At 43.1% G+C, this 21242-nt stretch overlaps 1 protein-coding gene across 2 annotated transcripts in view; it reads right to left on the bottom strand.

Annotated features, from left to right (window-relative positions):
• Nucleotides 1-10251: 10251 nt before the first annotated feature.
• The window catches only part of LOC115102718 (transcription factor E2-alpha-like), a 43077-nt gene continuing 32086 nt past the window's right edge, over nucleotides 10252-21242 (bottom strand). Inside the window, exons 14-21 of one of the 2 annotated variants that reach the window (XM_029622952.2) lie at nucleotides 20814-20890; nucleotides 20457-20636; nucleotides 20192-20279; nucleotides 19929-20061; nucleotides 19550-19603; nucleotides 15985-16229; nucleotides 15028-15174; nucleotides 10252-14937 (exon numbers count right to left, since the gene is read on the bottom strand). In XM_029622952.2, the coding sequence (XP_029478812.1) occupies nucleotides 15035-15174; nucleotides 15985-16229; nucleotides 19550-19603; nucleotides 19929-20061; nucleotides 20192-20279; nucleotides 20457-20636; nucleotides 20814-20890 (917 nt within the window). In that variant the 3' untranslated portion in view covers nucleotides 10252-14937; nucleotides 15028-15034. Of the gene's footprint in view, nucleotides 14938-15027; nucleotides 15175-15984; nucleotides 16230-18615; nucleotides 18858-19549; nucleotides 19604-19928; nucleotides 20062-20191; nucleotides 20280-20456; nucleotides 20637-20813; nucleotides 20891-21242 lie in introns of both variants that reach the window. The other variant, XM_029622953.2, reaches the window with a different exon arrangement.

Genomic DNA, 21242 nt, shown 5'->3' with positions numbered 1-21242 from the left:
ATCCCCTTCTGGCGTTGTGTAGACTTTCGTTTTTCAGCACCTACTGTGCTCCTGTGGAAGTATTCCACAGCTGCTTTCACTTTGTCCACAGTGGACTTCATCACCCCCAGAGCATCTCTTACAGTCAGGTTGATTGTGTGGGCAAGACATGGATGATGGGTCCATTTGAACATTTTCAAGGCTTTGGTTATGTTCGCTGCATTATTGCTAACACAACATACCACTTTTCCATCTATACTTGCCATTCTCTGGCCACTCTCAACAGTTCATCTGCCAAGTTCTCGGAGGTGTGTCTGTCGCTGAACTCAGAGTTCACATATGCCGGTGTAGGTTGTGTGTAGAACTGGCTTTATGAGATTTTTGGCAAATTCTACAATGTTCACTAACAGTCTTCATTATTAAAATGCATCCAAATGCTACTGTGCTTCTGACTCATTTTCCAGCTGTTGTTTTCACAACTGTCCTTCCTCTCTCTCCTCGGCTGCTAAGTGCGTGACTGTGAATGAGTTGGCTCGGCCCTCCCTCACGCATCTTTGGTTCAATGGTTGACACTGCATGTCTGATTGATAGGAACAACAGGTGAGGCTGTTAGTCTGAGCAGACAGTCAGAACGAGTGCTTGAGCATTTAGGCCTATATTATTTTACTTCTTTTTTTACGTTCTTTGAATTAGTTAATTCTATTCATTTCAATCTTTTGATTATTCATATCTTAATAATTTATTTAAATTAGAAATAGATTTGGCTCTTCTGATATGCGAGCCGGCTCCCAACGTTCACCTACAAGCCGACTCGTTCGCGAACGACCCATCACTATTAGACACGTCATTAAGGATAAATGGAGTTAGCCCTGAGTTACCCTTTCCCGGAGCAGGTTAGTTCTGAAGGATTTGTTGCCATAAAAATATACCTGACTTAAAAAGGTGAGCCACATTCACATGATTGGTTATCTCGAACTGAACTCAGAGTTGACCGAAGTTACCTCACCAACTCCTCAAAGTTGATTCCTAGGATACCAGGTTGTCCTCTAACGAGTGATGTAAACAATATTTATGGTTTCCATGTGTTTGAGTTGTTAGCTTCAACAGCACATACAGTCATGGCCAAAAGTTTTGAGAATGACCCAAATATTAATTTCCACAAAGTTGGCTGCTTCAGTGTCTTTAGATATTTTTGTCAGATGTTACTATGGAATACTGAAGTATAATTACAAGCATTTCATAAGTGTCAAAGGCTTTTATTGACAATTACATGAAGTTGATGCAAAGAGTCAATATTTGCAGTGTTGACCATTCTTTTTCAAGACCTCTGCAATCTGCCCTGGCATGCTGTCAATTAACTTCTGGGCCACATCCTGACTGATGGCAGCCCATTCTTGCATTATCAATCTTTGGAGTTTGTCAGAATTTGTGGGGTTTTGTTTGCCCACCCGTCTCTTGAGGATTGGCCATAAATCCTCAATGGGATTAAGGTCTTGGAGGTTTCCTGGCCATGGACCCAAAATATCTATGTTTTGTTCCCCGAGCCACTTAGTTATGGCAAGGTGCTCCATCATGCTGGAAAAGGCATTGTTCGTCACAAAACTGTTCCTGGATGGTTGGGAGAAGTTGCTCCCGGAGGATGTGTTTGTACCATTTTTTATTCAAATCAAAATCAAATCAAATTTTATTTGTCACATACACATGGTTAGCAGATGTTAATGCGAGTGTAGCGAAATGCTTGTGCTTCTAGTTCCGACAATGCAGTGATAACCAACAAGTAATCTAACTAACAATTCCAAAACTACTGTCTTATACACAGTGTAAGGGGATAAGGAATATGTACATAAGGATATATGAATGAGTGATGGTACAGAGCAGCATACAGTAGATGGTATCGAGTACAGTATATACATATGAGATGAGTATGTAGACAAAGTAAACAAAGTGGCATAGTTAAAGTGGCTAGTGACATAAGAATGCAGTCGATGATCTAGAGTACAGTATATACATATGCATATGAGATGAATAATGTAGGGTAAGTAACATTATATAAGGTAGCATTGTTTAAAGTGGCTAGTGATATATTTACATCATTTCCCATCAATTCCCATTATTAAAGTGGCTGGAGTTGGGTCAGTGTCAATGACAGTGTGTTGGTAGCAGCCACTCAATGTTAGTGGTGGCTGTTTAACAGTCTGATGGCCTTGAGATAGAAGCTGTTTTTCAGTCTCTCGGTCCCAGCTTTGATGCACCTGTACTGACCTCGCCTTCTGGATGATAGCGGGGTGAACAGGCAGTGGTTCGGGTGGTTGATGTCCTTGATGATCTTTATGGCCTTCCTGTAACATCGGGTGGTGTAGGTGTCCTGGAGGGCAGGTAGTTTGCCCCGGTGATGCGTTGTGCAGACCTCACTACCCTCTGGAGAGCCTTACGGTTGAGGGCGGAGCAGTTGCCGTACCAGGCGGTGATACAGCCCGCCAGGATGCTCTCGATTGTGCATCTGTAGAAGTTTGTGAGTGCTTTTGGTGACAAGCCGAATTTCTTCAGCCTCCTGAGGTTGAAGAGGCGCTGCTGCGCCTTCTTCACGACGCTGTCAGTGTGAGTGGACCAATTCAGTTTGTCTGTGATGTGTATGCCGAGGAACTTAAAACTTGCTACCCTCTCCACTACTGATCCATCGATGTGGATAGGGGGGTGTTCCCTCTGCTGTTTCCTGAAGTCCACAATCATCTCCTTAGTTTTGTTCATGGCTGTGTTCTTAGGCAAAATTGTGAGTGAGCCCACTCCCTTGGCTGAGAAGCAACCCCACACATGGTCTCAGGAAGCTTTACTGTTGGCATGACAGGACTGATGGTAGTGCTCACCTTGTCTTCCTCCGGACAAGGTTTTTTCTGGATGTCCCAAACAATCAGAAAGGGGTTTCATCAGAGAACATGACTTTACCCCAGTCCTCAGCAGTCCAAACCCTGTACCGTTTGCAGAATATCAGTCTGTCCCTGATGTTTTTCCTGGAGAGACGTGGCTTCTTTTGCTGCCCTTTTTGACACCAGGCCATCCTCCAAAAGTCTTTGCCTGCCTGCTGCAATTCCTGGGCAAGCGGTGGTGGTGCTGGTGGTGCAATGATGACAGCACGTGTTTCCATGCAGGTAACCATGATTGACAGAGGAAGAACAATGATTCCAAGCACCACCCTCCTTTTGAAGCTTCCAGTCTGTTATTCAAACTCAATCAGCATGACAGAGTGATCTCCAGCCTTGTCCTCGTCAATACTCACACCTGTGTTAACGAGAAAATCACTGACATGATGTTAGCTTGTCCTTTTGTGGCAGGGCTGAAATGCAGTGGAAATGTTTTTTGGGGATTCAGTTCCTTTGCATGGCAAGGAGGGACTTTGCAATTAATTGCAATTAATCTGATCACTCTTCATAACATTCTGGAGTATATGCAAATTGCCATCATACAAACTGAGGCAGCAGACTTTGTCAAAATTAATATTTGTCACTCTCAAAACTTTTGGCCACGACTGTACAACCTGATTTCAAACAATCACTTAAATAGCAGCCAACCATTGTCGCTGTTGATATCCTATGGTGTCATGATTAGTTGATTTCCATGATAGCAGCCTCCTGAAATCAAAATCTGCCATTCCAAAATATAGATAGAAGCCTTCTACTAATTCTCATCTAACCAACTATGTATAGCAGGGTTCCCCAACAGGTGACCCTGCGGGCCAAATTCTGTGATTTTATTTGGGCCCCCCCAACAGTGTTGCGTTTTTCTTTTGACGACCCCCGTATCAAAATCCAACACTGAAATGTAGTTGACTGTCTTCTGCAAGTTGTCCTCTAACCAGGTGAGGTAAAAAAATATCTCCCTTTCCAATGTTTTTTTTGTTATGTTAAATTCGACAGCATGTACAACCAGATTCAATTTATGTTTTGGGAATATAAATAACTTTCAACATTTATTTCCAATGTTATTGTACTTAATCAGGTAAAAAAAAAAAAAGACTGCTTGAATGAGTCCAAAAACGCACTGCCATGGATTTTGATTATATACCAGAAATCCTAAATCGGGTTTGCCCTGCCTACACAGACATCCTGCAAAACAGGACAAGCAGGCCTCTTGGTAGAGAGCATATTCACTTACTGATTGGCAGCATGCACAATGATACTCACCTTCAACTACACAAAAAATACCTCTAGTAGAATACCTCTAGTCCTTGAATTTGCTGCTGACATATGGTACATAATCCAAGATCAGTGTACCAATGCCACCCCTCCAACTGAACCCTACACCGCCAACGTTGGAACCCTGCATTTGGGCGGAAGATTGAATAAGTCAATTTTACAATCTTAACCAGAATCTGGGTTTAAAAGAGACCTGCAAAAAATATTTCCAGACAGGCCTTTTTTTCAGTTGCATACAAGGCAGTGATGCATGCTCTCAATGGTGCAGCTGTAGAACCTTTTGAGGATCTGAGGACCCATGCCAAATCTTTTCAGTCTCCTGAGGGGGAATAGGCTTCGTCATGCCCTCTTCATGACCATCTTGGTGTGCTTCAACCATGTTAGTTTGTTGGTGATGTGGACACCAAGGAACTTGAATCTCTCAACCTGCTCCACTACAGCCCTGTCAATGAGAATGAGGACGTGCTCGGCCCTCCTTTTCCTGTAGTCCACAATCATCTCCTTTGTCTTGATCACGTTGAGGGAGAGGTTGTTGTCCTGGCACCACACAGCCAGGTCTCTGACATCCTCCTTATAGACGGTCTCGTCATTGATCGGCAAACTTATTGGTGTTGGAGTCGTGCCTGGCCATGCAGTCATGAGTGAACAGGGAGTACAGGAGGGGACTGAGCACGCACCCCTGAGGGGCCCTCCTGTTGAGGATCAGCGTGGCAGATGTGTCGCTACCTACCCTTACCACCTGGGGGTGGCCCGTCAGGAAGCCCAGGATCCAGTTGAAGAGGGAGGTGTTTAGTCCCAGGGTCCTTAGCTTAGTGATGAGCTTTGAGGGCAGTATGGTGTTGAATGCTGAGCTATAGTCAATGAATAGCATTCTCACATAGGTGTTCCTTTTGTCCAGGTGGGAAAGGGCAGTGTGGAGTGCAATAGAGATTGCATCATCTGTGGATCTGTTGGTGCGGTATGCAAATTGGAGTAGGTCTAGGGTTTCTGGGATAATGGTATCAATGTGAGCCATGACCAGCCTTTCAAAGCATTTCATGGCTACAGACTTGAGTGCTACGGGTCAGTAATAATTTAGGCAGGTTACCTTAGTGTTCTTGGACCCAGGGACTATGGTGGTCTGCTTGAAACATGTTGGTATTACATAGTCAGGGAGAGGTTGAAAATGTCAGGGACGACTCTTGCCAGTTGGTCAGCACGTGCTCGGAGTACACGTCCTGGTAATCCATCTGGCCCAGCGGGCTTGTGAATGTTGACCTGTTTAAAGGTCTTACTCACATTGGCTGCAGTCGTCTGGAACAGCTGATGCTCTCATGCATGTTTCAGTGCTACTTGCTTCGAAGCGAGCATAGACGAGCTAAATAACTTCTGTTAGGCTCGTGTCACTGGGCAGCTCTCGGCTGTGCTTCCCATTGTGGTCTGTAATAGTTTGCAAGCCCTGCCACATCCGACGAGCTTCGGAGCCGGTGTAGTACGATTCGATCTTAGTCCTGTATTGATGCTTGCCTGTTTGATGGTTCATCGGAGGGCATAGCGGGATTTCTTATAAGCTTCTGGGTTAGAGTCCCACTCCTTGTAAGCGGCAGCTCTACCCTTTAGCTCAATGCGAATGTTGCATGTAATCCATGGCTTCTGGTTGGGGTATGTACAGTTGAAGTCGGAAGTTTACATACACTTCGGTTGAAGTCATTAAAACTTGTTTTTCAACCACTCCACAAATTTCTTGTTGACAAACTATAGTTTTGGCAAGTCAGTTAGTTAATCTACTTTGTTCATTTTTTCCAATTTTTCCAACAATTGTTTACAGACAGATTATTTCACTTATAATTCACTGTATCACAATTCCAGGGGCCAGAAGTTTACATGCACTAAGTTGACTGTGCCTTTAAACAGCTTGGAAAATTATGTCACTGTTTTAGAAGCTTCTGATTGGGTAATTGACATCATTTGAGTCAATTGGAGGTGTACCTGTGGGTGTATTTCAAGGCCTACCTTCAAAGTCAGTGCCTCTTTGCTTGACATCATGGGAAAATCAAAAGAAATCAGCCAAGACCTCAGAAAATAAATTGTAAACATCCACAAGTCTGGTTCATCCTTGGGAGCAATTTCCAAACGCCTGAAGGTACTATTTTTATATGTACAAACAATAGTATGCAAGTATAAACACCATGAGACCACACAGCAGTCATACCGCTCAGGAAGGAGACGCGTTCTTTCTCCTAGAGATGAACGTACTTTGGTGCGAAAAGTGCATATCAATCCCAGAACAACAGCAAAAGACCTTGTGAAGATGCTGGAGGAAACAGGTACAAAAGTATCTATATCCACAGTGAAACGAGTCCTATATCGACATAACCTAAAAGGCCGCTCAGGAAGGAAGAAGCCTCTGTTCCAAAACGGCCATAAAAAGCCAGACTACAGTTTTCAACTGCACATGGGGACAAAGATCATGCTTTTTGGAGAAATGTACTCTGGTCTGATGAAACAAAAATAACACTGTTTGGCCATAATGACCATTGTTATGTTTGGAGGGAAAGGGTTGGAGACTTGCAAGCCGAAGAACACCATCCCAACCATGAAGCACGGGGGTGACCGCATCATGTTATGGGGGTGCTTTGCTGCAGGAGGGACTGGTGCACTTCACAAAATAGATGGCTTCATGAGGTAGGAAAATTTGGTGGATATATTGAAGCAACATCTTAAGACATCAGGAAGTTAAAGGTCGCAAATGGGTCTTCCAAATGGACAATGACCCCATTTGAGCAAGGAGGCCTACAAACCTGACTCAGTTACACCAGCTCTGTCAGGAGGAATGGGCCAAAATTCAACTTATTGTGGGAAGCTTGTGGAAGGCTACCCGAAACGTTTGACCCAAGTTTAAATTGTTTAAGGCAACGCTAGAAAATACTAATTGAGTGTATGTAAGCTGAAATAAGTCATTCTCTCTACTTTTATTCCTACATTTTACATTATTAAAATAATGTGGTGATCCTAACTGAACTAAGACAGGGAATGTTCACTAGGATCAAATGTCAGAAATTGTGAAAAACTGAGTTGAAATGTATTTGGCTAAGGTGTATGTAAACTTTATTTTTATTTTTAACTAGGCAAGTCAATTAAGAACAAATTCTTATTTTCAATGACGGCCTAGGAACAGTGGGTTAACTGCCTGTTCAGGGGCAGAACGACAGATTTGTACCTTGTCAGTTCGGGGGTTTGAACTGGTTACTGGTTCAACGCTCTAACCACTAGGCTACCCTGCCGCCCTTACGACTTCAACTGTATGTACAGTCACTGTGGGGACGACGTCCTCGATGCACTTATTGATAAAGCTGATGTGGTGTACTCCTCAATGCCATCGGAAGAATCCCGGAACATGTTCCAGTCTGTGATATCAAAACAGTCCTGTAGTTCAGCATCTGCTTCAGCTGATCAGTTTTTTATAGACCGAGTCACTGGTGCTTCCTGCTTTAATTTTCCCTTGTAAGCAGGAATCAGGAGGATAGAGTTATGGTCAGATTTGCTAAATGGAGGGCAAGGGAGAGCTTTGCACACGTCTCTGGGTGTGAAGTAAAGGTGGTCTAGAATTTTTCCCCCTCTGGTTGCACATTTAACATGCTGATAGAAATGAGGTAAATCTGATTTAGAGCTCTACAGGGAAACTTGAGACAGGATTTTGTCGAAGCATAGATTTGGGGAAGGGTACCAAAAATGGTCTGCAACATTGAAGGTCCCCAAGAACACAGTGGCCTCCATCATTCTGAAATGTAAGTGGTTTGGAATCACCAAGGCTCTTCCTAGAGCTGGCAGCCCGGCCAAACTGAGCAATCGGGGGAGAAGGGCCTTGGTCAGGGAGGTGACCATGAACCCGATGGTCCCTCTGACAGAGCTCTAGAGTTGCTCTGTGGAGATGAAAAAAAACTTCCAGAAGGACAACCATCTCTGCACCACTCAGGCATTTATGGCAGAGTGACCAGACGGAAGCCACTCCTCACTAAAAGTTACATGACAGCCCGCTTGGAGTTTGCCAAAAGGCACCTAAAGACTCTCAGGTCTGATGAAACCAAGATTGAACTCGTTGGCCTGAATGCCAAGTGTCACGTCTGGAGGAAACCAGGCACCATGCCTATGGTGAAGCATGGTGGTGACAGCATTATGCAGTCAGGATGAGAATGAGATGTTCGACGAGCAGGTGTCCACATACTTACAATTTGGAAGCTAATAGATTGCATTTAGTTAAATTAGACAATAATTGTAATAAGAATACTATTTACATGTAAATATTGGTAACCCAAAAAATATCAGAATAACCGCAGATTCAATAAATGTTATTGAAACGCTATGAAGCTATTTTAGCCTACAGATCACATATTGCAAACAAATCATCTGAACCACACATTTTGGATTTCTGTGCATCCTTTCACAATAGCAAATCAATATCCCAAAACAGTACACACGTTTTTTCCCCCGAACCTGCACATAGTCTCTTTTTTGTGGCACCAATGTGAGTACTTATGTTACTGGCAGGGGAAACAGTGTTGCAGTAGTCTTGTGTAGTGAGTGAATAATAACAAGCAAACCGAACTCCGACCACCTCTCCAGATGGTCTCAGTTCGCTTCAGGGCCTCTTTTGAATGGTCTGATTTCCTTTGGAGCGAACCTCACGGAGTTCACAAAGATAGGCTGAAAGGGAAAACTCCCTAAGCCATTGGCTGTGGATTGACTGCATTGTTTGAATGGAATGATGGCATATTGGCAGTTAATTTAAACTATTTATGGAATCATTCCCCTGAAAAACTGTCTGGCTAGATAACAAACATACAGTGCAGATAAATTCAAATGTATTATTTGACATAACATCTTATCATAGCACTTGCAAACCATGGTCGACCAACTCCCTGACCTTTATCCCATCATAAGAAGGTTCACGTCCATTATATTATTCTAATTCCTAACAGTATGGTTGTCACTATCTGGTCAAGTTAGGAAGTCATAAACCCACCTATTTCTATAATTTGTTCTTAATATGCCTGATGACTTAATAATTAAGCAATAAGGTCCAAGGGGGTGTGGTATATGGCCAATATACCACCGCTAAGAGCTGTTCTTTATGCACAATGCAACCCGGAGTGCTATATACACAGCCCTTAGCCGTGGTATATTGGCCATATATTTCAAAACCCAGAGGTGCATTATTGCTATTATAAACTGGATACCAACGTAATTAGAACAGTAAAAATAAATGTCATACCCATGGCATACGGTCTGATATACCACGGCTGTCAGCCAATCAGCATTCAGGGCTCGAACCACCCAGTTTATAATTATTAATAACACCTAATAGGTGTGTTTAACACGGGAAATAGTTTGCGAATGTTGGCTAATATTCCATTTGCTTTGTTTGTGTTAGCCGCAACCATTTGCTAAAATTTTTGCAAACAGTCTGAAGGTAGTGTGCAGCGAGCATGTGTCTGTTTCGTGTCTAAACTGCCGCTGTTGACTGTAAGTAAGTATTTAGCCACATTTTTCATTCCCATAGAGTCTGTCCTCTCATAGCTCTAGAATCATTGGAAATTGAATAATCAAACTGACATTGCATGGAGTCATTACTCAAAAAAATGCAAAGGACTGGAGAATATCATAATTAGCCTGTAAATGAGAGTATACTTCCAGTAGCCTTCTTTCAGATCTGTCTTTAGTTGCAATGGAGTACAGACAGGTATACACTTATGGCCATATTCCCATCCAGCACTTTGTAATTCTTCAAAAACATAAAACGCTTGGGGCATTCTCAGCCGCTTCTTTCAGGCTACCTTCACACACCTTCACAAAAAAATTGCCAACAGATCCCAAATATTATGAGGCCTGAGGACTGAAAAGGAACAAATGATGTATTGATGCTAGGTCAGGCGGCAATTCAACTATATTTCTTAATTCTACCTATTCCTTCTAAATCCATGAAGAGGGCGTGAGCATGTGCATCAGGGAGAAGGGTGGAATCGCACTGTAGTAGACATTCGCAGAGAGATCATCATGTTTTCAATACACAGTAGCCTACAAACATAAAAGCAAATAATCTAAATACGTTTTCAACCCTTTATTACAATGTTTTTTTTCTCATTTAGGTATACAAGCTCAAAAAGACAGACATTGAAAAAATGTATATTTCTCTTATTAAAAATGGCACATTTATTGCTACATTACTGTTATATACACGACAGTTCTCAATATCTACTTTATATATAAAAAAATAGGAAACTGGAGGCACTTTGAGGACAAATGGATTCTGTCCCCAATGTAAGAGAGACAGTGAGTTTTGTAGCAGTGTGTCCATCTGTTGAACAGGGCAGAGATTGGCAGACCATGAGGCCCCTTGGCAAAATACTAGTTGTGCATTTTGACAAGGGAAGTTCTAAGGATACTGTACTCAACATTCAGTTAATAATAACGAAAAAGGAACACACGTCAGCGATGTTGAGTTCTCAAATCTCATTCGAGTAATAAATCAAAAGACAATACATGTCCTCTGTGAAACAGACAAACCAATGGCAGTTGAGGTGGAAACAATACATTACTGATACTAATGCTTAGGGTTTCATCTGGAGGATGGTTATTATGAAAGAAACTGACAAAATCAAGAAAAATACTGTTACAATTCAGTATCACTCTGCACGGGAAAATACTGTTTAGTTAATAAGTAAAACAAAAAAAACTGGTCAAGGTCCTGTATAGGTACATACAGGACATGTCAATTTCAGATGTTTGATATGGTAACAAATAATGAATCTCTGCCCTAATTCAGTAGAAAATAAAGTTCAGACGACTGTTGCAAATAAAAAAATAAGGACATCATACTCTATTCCACATGAGTATTGTTTCCAAATCGCCAATGGTTTGTACAGAAGATAAAAGGTCTGGGGACACTTCTATTATAGAAACTTCTAATAGGGCTCAGTAAATCAAAGCGAACTCAGTTTGCCAAAATCTGAGATGCCATCACTAACTGACAGAGAAAAGATGTAAAAAAAAAACACTAAAAAAAACTTTAGTTTATTTTACTTTGGGCGCTAATAAGAACAATATTCATAGAGATTTACTGAAGCATTGCCCCACTCTTCCCTCCCATGTCAACATGTCCCTCCCATGTTTATCTGTAAAAGGTTCTCTTGGAAAGCCATTCATGCAGAGACAATCACAATTCAACAGTGTTCGGGCACTGGTGAGTAACCACTAACAATGATCCCAAAGTCAGGAGAATGACTAAGGTTGCCCTATTCATTAATTCCTCATACATCTTTTTCTGTTTGTTTTGAAATGTTTAACTAGGACCAACAGACATTGACAATACAGCAACTGTAGACCTAGCAAGCCGAAAGGTTTTGATATAAAATCTAACTTGTATGAAACACATACAACTTTGTTCCTTTTTCAATCATTTGTACTAAATGTTTGTGTGACAAAGCTTGTCAATAGAGCCCCACAGTAGGAGTCATAATACGCATAAAACCTAGCAATCAAACAGGGAAATGGTTCCAATTGTTTTTCCACCATTCATTTTTCACACAGGGGATTTTTGGAAACACTTAAAAGGGCTGCTGTGTTTCATGTAGGCTTACCCTGGCCTGACGTTTTGACAACCATGTAAATCTCTCAGACAAGGGGACTTTTATCAATATATTCAGCTCCATTTAATCAGATTCAAAAATGCAAATTACCATCAAATTAGACCATGCAAAACTACAAATCCCTGCAAGCTCCTGCACACCATCTCAAGCGAACACCTTGAGAAAATGTGTCAATTTACAACTTGCACAAGACAGCTCCTGGAATTGTAAATTGAAAGAAATTTAGCCAATTTATTAATTACAACAATTAGCTAACAGATTGTTAATCCAAAGATTACTGCCTTGATTCGGCAGTCTTGTCCAGATCATCATGGCATTTGTATTTGTTTATGATCCCACCCCCCCAATACATTTTTTAAATCAAGCGAATATATTGTTAAAAATTCACCTTGTCCTAAAAATATTTACTCGGTTATCAAAACATCACGCCAGGGTAAACCTACATGAAACACAGCCCTTATTTTAAGTGTCTAAGATCCCTGACGGGAAAAATGAATGGTGGAAAAACAATTGGAAACATCTCTCTTTGACCGCTCGTTTTATGGGTATTATGACTCATACTATGGTACTCTATACTCAGACATTTCCATTTTCCTTTGATAGTGAGTAAGTAGTAATAACTGGTTTAAATTACATATACAGACTTTTTGCAGTTAAAAAAAAGACATTCTCCAAATTACTGGTACTTCCAAAAGTTTGGGGATGTTCTAGCCAGATTAGGAATGCCAACTACTTTTACACCAAAGCAACTGGCACGTCATGCTTTTCCCAAAGAAAATTCTGGAAAAAAAAGAAAGAAAAAAAAGAGATCACTTCGTTTGGGAGGGAAGAGAAACACTTAAAGTTTGTTCCTGGTATCTTTAAAATGAGTCGTCCTTACATTTCAACAATGTAAATGAAAAGAAAGTAAGCAATCCAAAAGAAAACCCATACAGCTATCTTACAAAGTAAAAAACAAACGAAAAACAAATCACTTCTACAAAAAGAAGGATCCTTACAAACAGGCTTCGTAAATTGTTCAAAACACCCAATGCTTCCTGTAATTTAAGGAACACAAATTGTCCATCGATGGCAGTTGAATGCATTCAAGGGAAGATATCCATGACATTTCAGAATGCACACCACAAAATAAACCCCCTTGAAGTCCAACAGCCATTCCTTCTGTATGGGAGAGGCTATACGGATACGCATGGTGCCAAAATGAATGATGCAGCAGAGGGTCGAGTGGAGACGAATGGCTTCGGCGCAGTCTGTCGTCCAGATGAGCCCTTCACAGCTAGCTAGTTTATGCTGGCTAAAACAGCAGCATGGCGATAGTTAGAAAAAATAAAAACTTGTAAAAGAAAGTCATGTTTATTTCTATGGGCGAGCAACGACAAAATGGTGCGAATGGCGTGGTGCTTTTCGGCGTGACTTGCTTCCCACTGGGCAGCAGTAGAACATGTCCCCGGAGGTAGTTAAAAGGGGCCAATTCGTTCCATCCCACTTGATTTTATTTTGAGTAGGATAGCAGCCTACATGAGAAATAACTTGTACTACTGGTAGTAACCATCTGGATGAACAATTACTCTGATTAAAACTGAACGATTCTGAACACTCTTCCAAGTCCCAACTTCGGCAGACAAGTTTTAAATTCTTGCTGAATTTTCTAGCCACGAGCATAAACTAGCTAGCTGGGAAGGTCTCTTCAGCTCGACTGACTGAGCGGAATCTGTTCAGCTCCACTTGACTCTGCGCGACATACGCCATCAATTTGGGCACCAAGTGTGTCCCTATAGCCTCTCCTCTTCTAACTGTAGTCTACTGAAAACTTACAGTCTTAAATACGCATGACCTGGACATCTAGGTTTGCCTTGCCAACTGACGACACTTGCGCCACAAACGTGAAGAGAAGGCAATGAAGGCAGGTGGTTGACTGAGTTTGGGGCAGAGTATACTGACCACGTGTCCACATGGCCTGGCTGAAATGGAAACAGAACCAGAGGGGCAAAGACCGGTACGGTGGAGGGGGAGAGGCTTGCTCTGGTTCAGAGCACACACACTTCCTGCATGTTTCAGTCCAATCTCCCCAAGACAGAGTGAGGAAGTCTTGAGATGATCATGCCAGTGTGATCCTGTGGAATAGTAGGTGAACGGGGAGTGGTTTTCAGCTAGTAGAGAGTCATGACCTGTCCTGGTCTCGGTATGTATTGATGAGCTCACCTTCCTCACTGGTAGTCCTTCAACTCCACTCATGTCAGTGACGACAAACAGATGAAGACAAAAATGGAAGGATTGTAGGATCCCTGGATCAAAAAAATACACACCATAATAAATCTTCAGACGGGCCTGTGTCTGGGCAGCCCTTACGAGAAGGCATAAACAAAGAAATATGGCCAAAGTTGGCTAGGGTTTCTTTTTTATCATTGTGCTATATAACAGCACTCTGCCTGCCAATTCAATAAGTGTCCATTTGTCACTATGACAGTCCAGTCTTTTCAATTCTGGTGGCTGGATACCTCAAACTCTACTTCTGTGTTTGACATTGAGGAAAAAAAGTAAAAATGATGGTGGGGATGACGACGACGATTGTAACTTGCCCAAGCCTTGGCGTTATGCATGTACATCAGGCACATAGTTACTCATACAGGTTAGATTCTGATGTCACCTTTTCTTGTGATGAAAGTAAGACTTACTTTTCAGGTGGGAATGGCAAATGACTATCAAAAGGACACACAATCCTAGGTTGCTCACATGAGCAATTGATCCAAAAATACTATTTGATCCAAACAAATTTTGCTCCCAACACGTAAAGCAACTTCTTCAAAATGTCTTACAAAAACATGACCATTACGCAAAAAAAATCATTGCGTTTAAATTTCCTCTGCCTGTGATCCAGTCTCTTCTTGGAGTTCAGGGTGTTTACTGTAAGTATTCTTCAAAACTCTGTGTATTGGTGTATGTATTGTGTGTTCAGGGTCAGGAATGTGGCCACTGGCGTTTGTCAGTTGTGTGTGTGTGTGTGTGTTTGTGTGAGAATGTGCTTCTCCACTATATGTGCTAGCATATATAGAGAGCACCTGTGGATTGACGCCCACTGAGATGCATGATAAGAGAATAAGGCCACGTCTTCTAAGAGCTGTACAAATCAACAGGATCAGGAGCTGGAAGAGAGAAACAGGGATTGTTATATTATGGTAACACACACGTGCCACAATACATGCGATATGGACAGTCACAGTATGACAACTTACCCGGGTGTTACATATGGCTGACAGAGTTGTGTCCATCGCCCCCTAACCCGGGGTGCCCACCTCCCATCTGCATCTGGGGGTCCACCCCCGAAACCTTCTCTTCCTCCCTCCGCTTCAGACACGCTGCCTTGGGGTTCAGGTTACGCTCTTTAGGAAGAGGCCACACAGGTTAGAATCAGAGGGGTGGAGTGGATCTACAGGTTTTGGCTGAAAATTCATGTAAACCGATGGTGGGCACAATCAAGAAGATTGTCAAAGAGATGGAGGCAAGAGGCAAAACCCATCAGGTTTCACAGTATATTCTAGTAAACGGAGAAGGTTAGGCATATAGAAGAACGAGAGTTGTTAAAAACAAAAAGGGTTAGGATTAGACAGGCAAAGAAGGTATGATTAAGGTGTAAATGCTGAGAGATTCTAGTTATGAAAGAAATATAAAAAAGTATATAAATAGTCAAGCATGGAGGACAGTAGACCAAAATGGTGAACGGAAGACACAGCTGGACAGGACAGAGGAACGACCAGACGGCAGCAGTGGTGAGATCATTAAGTATCTTGACAGAGGTGCAGCCCCCATTTTCCCCGCCTCCATCGGCACTCTTTTTGCTCGCACCTTTTCCATTATCCAAGAGGATAGAAGGACAGTCAGAGGCAGGTGAGTGCATATAGAGGTGAGACTGCTGGTTGAGTGGTTGAGTGGAGGTAGAGGGCCTATAGGTGAATCATACTGGTAAAAGGAAAAAGGAAGCCCTATTCGCACCTGCATCTCCAGGCACAGTATGATCTCTTTAGCAGTCATACTAGTCAAGCCTCAGTTGACTGGTTGGAAGCAGACATTACTGGGTTGGTTGGTACAGGAATCCCTACTTTGTACCTGATTCTCCATGTCCAGTATTAAGAACTAATTGGCTGAGTGAAGGTGGTTGGCGGTCCTGGATCTATTCGTAAAGAGAGGCCTACCTCGGACCTGCTTCTCCAGACCCATTATGACCTGCGCGGCCTGCTGTAGGATGATGAGTTTGGTTTGGGCCTTGTCGCTGCGCAGGTGGACCTGCACCATCTTGCCCAGCTCCCTGAACGCCTCGTTAATGTCACGAACGCGCACCCTCTCCCGGACGTTGTTGGCCGAGCGCCGCTCCCGATCGCGCTTCTCCTTCTCCTCGGCCGTCAGGTTCTCATCCTTCAGCGAGGCCGTGCTGCAGCTGCTGCTGAGGAGGGAGGAGGGTCGTTATGGTACACCCCAACACCTGCTGCTTTTACCCTCCAAGTTGCCCTTACAGGTTTAAGTTGCCCCTAACTACAGCCCCAAGGACAATTTCTGGGGAAGGTTTCCTTGGATAGCAAATTGCTGTTCCAGGGTCAGTCATCGTTAGATCCGATCCTAGACGAGCATTTAGGGGCAGCCTCTCCCTGGAGTGTGACCTCAGATGGGCTACAGCATTCCCTGCACACTACTCAATTCACCTCCTAGAGCAGACTGCCTGGTTGGCTGAAGGTGACAGCAGTCATTATTTAAGTGCCATATTTGGCCAGGAGGCCAGCAGCAGAAAGCTGTGGAGGTCCGGATGGACAATGTATTCCAGTGAGGAGGATGGGGGTCACAGATGGATGATCCCAGTGGAGTGGCGCCAAGGTGCAGGAGAGCGAGAGATCGAGCGGAGGGATGGACCGCCAAGGACATGGTACTAGAATCCTTTTCTTTAATATGTTTTATTACTTTTTTTTTTTTTACATGGAGGAATCTTAATTCCAGAGCACTACTGTTACTGTCAACGAAGGCATCGCATAGGACCTTGCAAATGACTCACGAAGAAAGAAAATTGGCATGTAACAAAACCGTATTTCGCAAAGCAACTTTATTACTTCTCGGCAGACTTTCACTTGGCCAAAATAGATCATTTTAGGGTTATTTTGTCAAATTGAGCGTTTTGAATGGAGTTATTATGGGCTGACAACTATCAGACCAAATGTTCCAAATGGAATCTGACAAAGCAAAGACAAGTCTGTCTTCTGCTGATCAGGGTCCAGGGTGGGAGTCAGAGGATAATATGAGGCCTTTGGGGGGGGGCTGTCAGTTAGGAGGTAAGAAGTCCAAGGAAGAGAGGGAGAAAGAGAGCGACACACCCTCTGGCAGGTCTAGATCATACACAAGGCCAGAGAGGAAGCCAGGGGGGAGAGATTGGGAAACAGGACAACAGTAAGCTGAATGCCACTGGTGCCTCATGTTAAATACATCAGCTGCCATAAATGTATTTATCTGAATGAAAGGAAGCTGAAGTCACTGCTGCCATCTGCAAAAGTAAACGACGAAAAGAGAAAGAGGGGGTTGAAGAGAGGGAGAGGCATGGAGATGACCAACAAAATCAGTACATTAAAAAGGTTAACATTTGACAAATAAGGGCATGCAACAAAGACATTGCAATAAGGAAGTGAAGGGTTAAGTTAATACATTGAGGATTGGGATAGGAGCAGAACAGTGAGCCCCTCCATTCAATCACAACCTGTGTCTGCATTTGTATAGCCAATCAGCAAGCAGAATACAGAGTGTGGTGGGGGGGTCTATGCATAGAGCCAGACACAGATAACAGTAACACATTTTGTAGAAACAGAAGTGGTAAGGTCTTGTTTTTAAAACAACATGAGGGGTAAATGTCAAATGATAGCTGCCTGAATTTCTTTCCTTTCTTTTTTTTGTGGATAATAGAGGAGACAAGCCCATATAAGTTAACCCAAGAGAAATAAAACAAGACTAGAGAGTAACTTGGGACTTTTTTTTTTTATCTGAGGAAGTTTTACATTTTTTCCAAATGTAAAACACTCATAAGCAATAGATCACATCTTCACACTTCAAAATTGGGCCATTTGCCAAAGCTGATGAAACGAATACAGAAGCCATCATCTGGTCCTGAAATAATTTTAACGTGAAGTGTAAGATAACAATGTTGTTAAAAAGAAAAACGTGTGTTGCTAAGGCCTCAGACAAGAAGCACCGTGATTGGACACAGACAGCAATAGAAGCAAATAAAGGAAATCAATAATGTTAATATAGTAGAGGGTGAGGCAGAGTCACATGAAGCATATTTTACAGTGGAGACAGCCCAGACAGACAGCCCCATGCCATTTAGATCAGGCAACACATACTTCACCAGACATGAGTCCAGTGCTGGCCTGTATGTGTCCACAGCAGCAAAGCCTTATAGGACTGGAGAAGGGCTAGTCCCAAAACAGTCTAAATAGCCTGCTTCCTCATCCCCTTTCATCCCATCATCACTGATCAACAAACACACAACTTGATGGTTGGAAACTAGCCTAAAGGCAGCATCTCAATACTTGAAAGTGGCCTCCCCTCCTTCATCTGCAATGATCTAAAAACACAGAACAGGTGAAAGCAATATGGACTGACACCTTTCCAATTACATCACATCAATGAAGGAAGAGAGCCACAGAGACCAAACCATTCAAGACAATTGAGACACATCCCAGGGCCTTCAACCTGAAGAATAGGAGACTAGAAACTCAGAATTGGGACGCGGCCCTACCCTGGTCTTTTCTCCTGTCTAAACCTGGATCCCCCAGTGACAGCACACTGACCTCGGACTTGCTGCTCCAGGTTGAGTATAACATTAACGGCCTGGTGCAGAATGAGAAGTTTGGTCTGGGGTTTCTCATTAGTCAGGTGGAGCTGACACATGCGGCCCAGCTCCTTAAAGCCCTCGTTGATGTCCCGTACGCGCAGCCGCTCGCGGGCATTATTCGCCACCCGCCGCTCTTTCTCCCGCTCCACCTTCACCTCCGGTGGCAGATCCTCTTCGTCCTCGTCCTCCTCATCACGACTGATGAAAAGTCAATGTGGACCAAGGGGGGATGGATTGGTTGGAAGGGGGGGGGGGGATAGAAGACATTACATGGGTATGACTGACATATTTACTAACATGGACAAGACTGTCCAAACAAGTATTATTTTGTTCACGCTAGATATTTACTCAATTTTATCATTCGGGAGAGTGCTGTACTAGTTTGTGGACTATGATTACAAAAAGTACTTTGGGGCAAACTTGTTGCTAGAAATTTTACAACAAAACAGGGCTTTAGATAAATCAGTTACATATTTCTGCAAACTGACAGAACATAAACAGCTTTTCTTTATAAATGTATAACATTTTCTTAAAGCCAGGTTTATATTCATGAAATAGCTCTGACATGATACCATCTTATTTAACTGAAATGCAAGGCATCAAATTGAACATTCACATTCATAATACTTACACCATCAGTTATTTAACTCAGGTTATCTGCTTCAGAGATTGTATGCTATAAGAATGTGTTATAATTTCAAGATTGTATAAACCATTCTCAAGGCACTAACAGCACGGCTTTTTTTTATGCTGAAATTCTGCCCACAGTCTAAAATGGTTCTGATATAATCCGTTTTTTTAAACGTATTCTCAAAATAATTAAATAGCTATCTATATTTATGGCCACACCCCCTTAAGTGTGAGGCTCACGTGATTGGATGCAGACTTACTCTGCTCCCGTGTCTGATAGGGAGGAGGAGAAGGTCTGGAAGGAGAACATCTCTCTGAAAACAACGGTAGACACGAGGGCAAAAATGACAACAGTGCTAGGGAGAATCACCTCTTTTTGGGTGCTGGGGTCGTGTTAAGTTGAAATAATGATGGCAAACCTGCACTCCCTGAATTACATTTAATCATTTTCAAGCACCAGAATTTAAATCATTAAATAAATCATGATAATGTTCAGTGAGTGAGAGTTCACCCCCTTTATGACAATGGCACAGGCCCCACATACGCGCGTCTCAAGTTAGGATTTGGCCGAGAGAGACGGACTTCAAATGGACGCGTGTGTTTCTGATAGGTTTTATCGCTATCAGAAGGGTTAGTCACCTTGTTCGAGTGCGGGCCTTCGAGTCTTTCTTCTCATCCTCTGACTTGTCAGCCACAGAGGAATTCTCGTCATCCTCCTTGTCCTCCCTTTTGATGTCAGAGCCACTGGATGAGTGTGTGGAGCGAGAGAGGCCTGAGGGAGGGGGAGATAAGTCAATGAAAAGCACAGCAGATCATTTGAGAAAGAGAGATCGACAAACATTGCGACTCCTTTTCTGAAATGATGATGAAAAGAGTGATAAAGAGTGATAAAAAAAACTCACTGGTGAAGCCTTCGGGCTGGCTGCCAGAGGGAGGGCCATGATGACCATGCACACCCCCACTAGTCGAGTCCTCGTGGTGGTTCGACATCTATAGAGCAGATGAGAAACATTGTATTTGGCAAGTAGACAGTACTACGGACAAGTAGGTGTTACATTGGTATCACATGAAGGAGGAGGATGTACATAATAGTGTGACTCTAATCAATGGATATACCACCCATGAGGCTAGATATGGCCACTACGTATTTATCCCTCCTGTTCTTACCAGGCTGGGCAGTCTGTTGGCCAGTCCCAGGCCAGCGTTGTTGAAGGCCTGGGCGAGCCCTCCTATCCCGGCACTGAGGAGGCTGTGCATGTCAGCCAGCCCCCCTGGACCCCCTTGTCCCCCGGCGTGACGCTGGAGCACGTGGATGGCCTCCTCCAAACGGTCCTCCATCTTGTTTTGCTTTAGGGGGAGGGGGAAAGGGCGGGGTTAAGTAAAACCAATGAGTAAACACTTAATTTATCGACTTCAATTCATCCAACTTGCTTAGGATCAAGGTGGTATTTTTGATCCGATGTTTTTGATCATTGTAACCAGTGCCACTGCACACATACATGGAGTTGAACATAAGTTACTCACCAGAGCCTGCAGTCCACCCTCGAAGTTTGGAGAGGGTGTGGCCTGTCCCGAGCCCCGGGGCCACTGAGAGGCAGAACCTACAGAGGTAGAGACATTGAGCATCTGGGTCTGTGAAAATAGTCTGCGCTAACGGCAAGAGTGGGTCTGTCCAGCTACCAGGTAAACGGTCCATTCTTGACGGCAAAAAAGCAGTCAACCCTAAACCCCATTTCAGACATCACACTCAAAGCACTGTTGTCAAGCAAGAACCTAATCCTATTACTCAGTTCCACTCTAAACCAATAGATGGAGCCATATTATCATTGTAATTGTGTCATTTAAGTTCCCTCTGCAAAATATATTTTCTTGTCATTTTCCATGTGGCTGTAACCTTACACCCCAGGATAGTGCCCCCTAAGGCCTAAAACAGGTGTGATCTCATAGGTCAGT

The sequence above is a fragment of the Oncorhynchus nerka genome, linkage group LG20, assembly GCF_034236695.1.
Source record: "Oncorhynchus nerka isolate Pitt River linkage group LG20, Oner_Uvic_2.0, whole genome shotgun sequence".
NCBI classification, from domain to species: Eukaryota; Metazoa; Chordata; class Actinopteri; order Salmoniformes; family Salmonidae; genus Oncorhynchus; species Oncorhynchus nerka.
Note: the sequence above shows the minus strand (reverse complement) of the source record. Positions and strands in the feature narration are given on the sequence as shown.